Genomic DNA, 7,556 nt, shown 5'->3' with positions numbered 1-7,556 from the left:
GCTGACTCTATCACCAGCCATACAAACCTTATTTCAAATTTTCCACCTATCCAAGAAATCCCACCTCAGACACACATGATAATTATAAGTTTTTTTTCACAAGAACGTCGATGAGAATGGAGAGAGATAGGGAGGAAAAAGACGAGCGAACAGTAGTGACATATTTTAGGAGAATAAAAATGTTGGATAGACTTCGTAATTTTTAAAAATTATAACTAAATTGAGTAAATATTCTTGTTAGGTTGCTTAATTATGTAATTTTTTCTTTATTAATTCCTTTTCATCATTTGCATTTATTTTATTTCTTCAGCGTTAATTAGTAAGCAGTACTTTGTAATTTTTTAAAGTAAAGTTAGTTAATAATCCAAATATAGTTTTTTTTTAGTGTGCTCTGTAGGAAGAAAAATAAGTCAGTTTCTTTTTGTTTGTTTGTTACGTAACCAAAAAATATTTTTAATAAACATATTTGTATATAATCAATAATAATCTAGACAAATATTATGAGAGTTGGGGGTGGAGATGGTGGGAATCAAGATACATGAGCAAGAGTGAAAATAAAGCGTGTTGGAGGTGGAGAGGACACAATCAATGTGGAATAACACTCATAGAGAAGTCATTTTCCTTCTTTTTTTTTTTTAATGAGCTTGTTTTCCTAAAAAAAATGTTTTTCAATTTTTTTGACCAATCAAACAGAGAAAATTGGAAAACGGGAAATCTTAAAGGCTCAGTTGGTTGACTACCTAAACTTTCACCTTGTTGACAAGAATACGATTCTTATCCTCTCCCCCATTTCCCATCCCCTACCCTCAATTCTTAAAAAAAGATATTAAAAAAATATCTTCTTCCATACCGAACACACCCTTTATTCTTTTTCTTTTTATTCTGTAAGAGGATACAGTACCATCGATCAGGTGTTTGTGTTTTGGAAATATGTGATAAAGTCGTGGTAAATATTGTACTCGAATATTTTCGATGTTACGGTCAAACAACAAAAGCTACATATTATTCCCAGGAATTCATGGAAAATGTTCAAAACGAACATTTCCATAGTGGGCATTTTTCATAAAGAAATCGATATATCATTTAAGGAGTATTTTTATGCATGTACTCTTATAATATTCTAAAACATGAATTGCCGTTCTTCCTTTTTTTTGTTTTACCATCCTAACTAAAATTCGAATTCGTGTCGAGAAATCCAACGAAGCACTCCGTAACATCATTCTTCCATCTGCTTCAATAGAAACTATTGAAACATTGACACAGCCCAAGGCCTGGTATCGAAGACTAGGATTCAATGCTCGTAAGAGTAGATATGTGACACCTCAACTTAAGATTAGAAGTCTTACATCGACAAAACATAAGAGAGATGTTGGATATATAAGTAAGTAGACCTTACCAACTAGTGACACGCTTTGAAAACCATACAGGTCTAGGCCCAAAGCGGACAATATCATCGTTACAAATGGTATCAAAGCCAAGTCACATTCAGATAGCATTTGTTCTACTCATTAATGCAAAATATTCAAATTCTTGAGAAAATATATTTTCAAAACATGTTCACATTATTTTAAAGAAATGGTACTTCTCAAGGAAAAGTTTTTTCTTCCATTCGCTAATCGCTAACAAATCTTTCAAGAAAGAACTACAAATATCCAAACATGTTTTCCTTTTGCATAAATTTCCTTGTCAGAATATGTGCCAAAAAATTCACAAACTTTGGCTGCTTTTTATAATTTGTATTGCCAGCAATGGTGAAGCTAACTTAAGGCTTCTCCCTGTGTATTTTCTATACAAGAAAACTGATTGTCTTATTTTCCTATTCCAAAGAATCCTCTTTGAGCTTACTCCCTTGCTAACCCAATTGATATTTCCTCTTATGATACAGATAAACAGACTGCTCCTACGACTTATTTCTTGATTGAAGATCATCACATCAACTACTCATCATGAATCTTCCAATTGTCCTTCGATAATGTACTTAATCCACTTGCAGTCCTCATCTTATTAATAACTTGTTAAATTTTCACTGTTATGACCTTTAACACACTTCTGTTACAAAGTTTTCCACTGTCCCAATACCAAAAACTATTGCAGAAGCAGATGTTAATCCTAGTTGCCAAGTTAAGTTTAAGATGGTTGTTCGACAATATAGGTAAAGAAATAGTTCCTATATCACATGGTAATATTACAATCAGATATTCTTGGGTGTTAACAGTTAAAATGGAACCAAATGATATTACTTATAGCTTTAAAGGTCGACTGATCGCTAAGGGTATACTCAAAATATACAACTCTGATTGCAGTAATACTTTTTTCTCAGGTGGCCAAAATTGCATCTTGTTTGCCTCCTGGTCCTCATGAGACTCATGTTTCATCGTTCTCAAAATCAGTAGGACAAGTTCCTTCATCCAGTGACTTTCAGAAGATGCCTATTGGAGCAACTACTAGGTTTTGTTGGTCAAAAGGGTGTTCTGGTTTAGTGTCTCGGCTACAGCAATCCTTAACAATCTCTAAGGATATGATTTTGTCATTTTTGTTTCATGGCCCAATAATTTGACATGCTCGAGGGGAAGCAGATCATTCCATGGTTTACAAGCATTCTTCTCATGCTAACATATTGTCTTTAAGATTTTATTTTTTCGATAACCTATTGTCTTAGATTTCTATATTGATGATATCAACTAATAAGAGATAATCATGAAGACATTCCTTACCTAAAGAGCATCTCACCATACATATTCAAACTAAAGACCTGAAAACACTTTAGTACTTCTTAGGTATTAAGGTAGCACAATCTAACTATGATACGGTCACTTTGCAAAAGGACTAGGCATTGGATATACTGGAAAATACTAGTACAGTGGATTGTAAACATACAAATAATCTATAGACTAGAATCATGTTCATTGAGAAAGGGAGCCTCTAAAACACCCCGGTCAGTAATAACTACTTGTTGACGAATTCATTTGTCCTATAATCACACAACTTGATATCTCTTTTTCTATTACAATAGCTCATCAACTCTTCTAACTCTCTGTGAGACTGAGAGTCATTTGAAATGCGATGATTCACATTTTTAGATATATCAAAGAATCTCCGGAACAAAATATATTGTATCAAGACAGGAAAAATGCATATAGGTGATTTGGAGCAAATGGGATGAGTCTCCTTCTAAGAGATGATCAACTTAAGGCTATGTATTTTAATTGGAATTGATCTAATATCTTTTGAAAGAAAGAAATAAGATGTGATGATCAAATGATCAGCAGAAGAAAATATGAATGAAGAAGCAAAGTATCAAGTGGCTCTAGCAGGTTATAGTTTAAAGAGCTTCTGCACGAGATGAAATGTAATAGAGATGAATATATGAAACTGATTTGTGATAATCAAACAGGTCTACATATCACTTCCAATTCTACATTTCAAGAAAGAGTGAAACACTAACATAAATGTAGCCAACATTTTAGACAAAAATTGAGTCGGATGTGTTGCTACCAATTTTACCCACTGAAATGACCAACTAGTAGTCTAGTAGATATCCTTATATAATCTTTTTGATGTCCCATAATTGATTATATAAGTAGGACAATATAAATATTTTCACTTCAACTTGAGGTTAGTCAAAAGGATTTGTAACAAACGTGTTAATATGTGAGGATTTGTAAGCACTGTATCAGTTTTATGAAATCATGGTTTAGTTTAGTAGATATTATTATGAATGACCTTGAAAGATTCTGTTCAATATTTATTTTTTCCTCATTTAGACCCAATGTGAACACTAAATAAATTCCAAAATGCACAAGATTACTTCTAAACAAAGTAGAAAACTAAATTACTACAATTTATCAAATGGGAATTTCCATTGTACAATCAACGATGTTTATCAAATGTGTAGAGAACAAGCAGATAGAATTCATACTTCATACTGGTTCTTAACAAAAGTACCTAATACATGAAGCAAGAGCTGATTATTTGTTGAGGAAGCCTCCTACCAAGCAAATTCACTGTGCTAGTGAATTCCAAAACTAGAAGAAGCTAAACATGTTGTAGAAATACACTTCCAACAGGAGTCAAAGGCAATGCTGATACTTTGTTGATATTTGGGAATTGTTTCTACCCAAACCGCGTTAGAGTTAGCACAAAACACGATGGAATGAAAATGACAAGCATTGGCAAGGTGATAATTGGGTAGAGAGAATAACTGGGAAACTATACCTTATTCATTTAAAGGCCATCAATTCAATCTTCTTCTTCTAGATTCACGGAGATCTACATCAGAAAGCCTTGACAAAATGTTTCTTCTCCTGGAAGCCAAGGAAGATCGTATGGCAGGCAGATCACCAGTATCAGTTGTAAGGTTTTCCAACTGAACAGCAGCGACAGAAACTTCATTTGCTTGAGAAGATGATGGGACAGATGCAGTGGAACCTGTCCTTGCAACTGCATCCAGAGTTTGATAACTTGACTGTATGAGAGCAGCATCTCTTCTGAAAGAATCACCGTCACCTGTTGCTCCATGAACAGCTGGTATAACATCAACATTACTTCTTTGGAGAAGCCGATCACTGAATGATGCTGCAAGGCCCTCAAACATCCGTTGTGCATTATCTAACTCTGATGAAAGGGACGCAGCACCTTCTGACAGCACCCTAGAAAAAAGACGGGAACGTAGTCTCCTACTGCTTAAGGTATCAGCAGTTTGCAACACATGAGAGTTGCTACCAAAACTCAAATTAACTCCACCGCTGTCCTGTTGCTGCGGGTGGTTCCCAAATCCAATACTAGTCCTAATTCTTCTTAGTGCTTCTGCAACCGGTATGTGAGATAAACCCTGAGTTGCACGCTGCTGTCTAACACTCTCTATTCGACGTGCCTTTGGCCGTGGTGGTATTTTCAGACCAGACTCCAGTTCTGTTATGCTTTCACCATCTCCATTACCATAAATTGGAGTAACATTTGCATCTGCAACCTCTCCCTTGCAGACAGGACATTCCTTTGTAGTTGAATCAACATAAGGTAACTGATAAAAGCATGGCCAGCAAAATAAGTGTCCACAACAGGTCAAGATAGGTTCTTTCGCCATATCCAAGCATATATTACAGTCGAAAAAACTCCCACTATCATCATCTACCTTATTAACCACTAAATCCATCTCTAATGCCTTTGCTACCAAATGGGAACTATCCCTTTTGCATCCTTTTCCCCTCTCAACAGTTCTTTCCACCATATCCGAATTGCTCACCCTATTCTGACCTTGCATCTCACTATCCACATTGACTACAGGGTCAACCGAAATATTACCAGTATCAATAGTACTCCGAGCCTGACGCCACCTATGGCGCTGCAAAGCTCTAGCAGTAACAGCCTCAAGCTGCCTAATTCTCTCCTCTATCCTACTATGAGCAGATTCTAAATCACTCAACAAAGACCCTAATCCTAAAGCTGAACCAGAAGATGGGTCCAAAGGTTCTTGGTTCAAATCCAGATCCATCACAATATCATCCATCAAATTATCAGACATGCAGTTTAATCCTACTAATACCACTTAATTCCCAATATACCCTTTATCCAGAACAACAAAGCAGACCTAGATTTTGCCTAAAGAAAACACAAAAAAAGTCAAGTCCTAAATCATAAAACAGGGCTTAAAGGGACCCCAAAAAAAGAGGGCAAGATAAATGAAAAACCCAATTCAAGAATTGATTAAAAACCTGCAAGAAAGATGAAATTCAAGCATCTGAATGAAGAAAATCCATGGTTTTCTTGATACATCCGCCATCCAGTGGTACGAAGGGGATACCTTTAAGACTGTAAAGAAAGAAAAAGAAATGGCATTATACCATCAGGGTATCCGAGGAAGAAGAAAGAAAGAAATGGAGAAAGCGCCGGCCCGCGCCTCACAAAGAAGAAAAGGAAAGGTCATGGGTTTGGCGCACCTTTGGGTTAGTGGAAATAAAGCATCGTTAAAATAATTAACCGCAAAAATATTGTCCTAAAATAACAAGAGCTGGAACCGCGTTAGGAGAAACCTTAGTAATAATTTATTTAAGTTTATTATTTTTTTTATTTGTCAAATTTTAATTTAGCGTACATATTAAAAGATAATGATTGAAATAATAAATTTATTATTTTGCCCCTATAATTGATATAGTCTTAATTATATTTACTCACTATTCCCTCTGTTCATTTTTACTTGCCATTATTTAACTTGACACATCCATTAAGAAAATAATTATTGATGTAGATATTTTATCATACCATCTCTATTAATTATGTAAAAGTATTGGATCTTTAACAATAATATGGAGAATAGTATTTAATGTTAAGGATAAAATATGAAAAAAATAATAATTGTCTTTTCTTGTTATATCAAAGTGACAAATAAAAATAAAAATTTATTTTAGGAATAAGTAACAAGTAAAAGTGAACGGAAGGAGTATATTTTTCAAAAATATTAACTCAGTGATAATAAATATGATATAATAAGAAGAAAAAAGTTGTTCTTCCTTGATTTGTTAAAAATAACAAGTAAATGAGAAATTAAATTAAAAAATATTTGACAAGTAAATAGAAACGGAAAGAGTATTACATTACCGTCTACCTACTTGAGGCCCTAAAGTGTAGCAGTACGAAGAAATTTGAATTAAAAAAATGAATTGTAACCTAAGTTGCTCGTTTCAAAATTACTTTCTTTAACACTTATATTTTATTTTAATTAAAATAAAGGATTAAAATTTTGTTAACAAAACATTCTACGCCTTAAGACACACGTGCACTGGGCAACCTCACAATTTAAAGAGCTTTAATTTTTCATTCTCTAGACAAAAAGGAAAACAATAATAGTAGCAAAAACAATACATAATAATACTTAAATGATTAATTGGATGCAGGGGAGACAAAGTGGGCGGACCAAAGCTTCAAATATTGATTTGGGCTAACAATAGCAGCCCGTGTTTACCTATCTAATTGAAATTGTTACGTAATTTAAATGGACCCATAAAACATATTATTTATTCAATTTTGAATATATAGATTGAATTGAGCGCATTATGTGACACAAGAATAAGATCATATCCTACCCACAATGTCAAGCTTGCAAGCAGAAAATTTTGAGACTGGTCATTGTATTTCAAATTTTGGATGGCTGATTGAAATATACACTAGTTCCTTATTATTATTTTTTTTTCCTAATTTGTGTCATTTAGAGTTTTAAGCCTTTCATATTATAATTAACTGTGTGTTCTTTTTCACCAAGAGAATGTGTTGAATGAGTCAAATTAATCAGAAAGTCAAACAATTGTGATAGAATAAGAGATCAAATTGGAATTATACGATTAGCACGAATAATTGGAATAATTGTGAAACTAAGTAATTACCCTAATAATCACGGGATCTTTATGATTTGTTTCTCACATTTGAAGTTATTATACTCCCTCCGTCCCTATTTAGTTGTCCATATTTCTTCTTTTAGTTGTCCCTATTTAGTTGTCCATTTTGACAAATCAAGAAAAGACAACAAATATTTTACTATTATTCCCTTATTTATATAAAGTTGT

General features: G+C 33.7%; 1 protein-coding gene across 1 annotated transcript; it reads right to left on the bottom strand.

Moving 5' to 3' along the window:
* Window positions 1-3,808: 3,808 nt before the first annotated feature.
* Window positions 3,809-5,958, bottom strand: LOC102598553 (uncharacterized). Its single transcript, XM_006359099.2, has 2 exons — window positions 5,712-5,958; window positions 3,809-5,598 (listed from the first exon to the last, which is right to left on the bottom strand). Exon 2 carries the CDS (start codon window positions 5,519-5,521, stop codon window positions 4,235-4,237), a length of 1,287 nt encoding a protein of 428 aa, XP_006359161.1. The 5' UTR covers window positions 5,522-5,598; window positions 5,712-5,958; the 3' UTR covers window positions 3,809-4,234.
* Between the last annotated feature and the right edge of the window lie 1,598 nt (window positions 5,959-7,556).

This window comes from Solanum tuberosum, unplaced genomic scaffold (genome assembly GCF_000226075.1).
Source record: "Solanum tuberosum cultivar DM 1-3 516 R44 unplaced genomic scaffold, SolTub_3.0 scf00284, whole genome shotgun sequence".
In the NCBI taxonomy this organism is placed as follows: Eukaryota; Viridiplantae; Streptophyta; class Magnoliopsida; order Solanales; family Solanaceae; genus Solanum; species Solanum tuberosum.
Note: the sequence above shows the minus strand (reverse complement) of the source record. Positions and strands in the feature narration are given on the sequence as shown.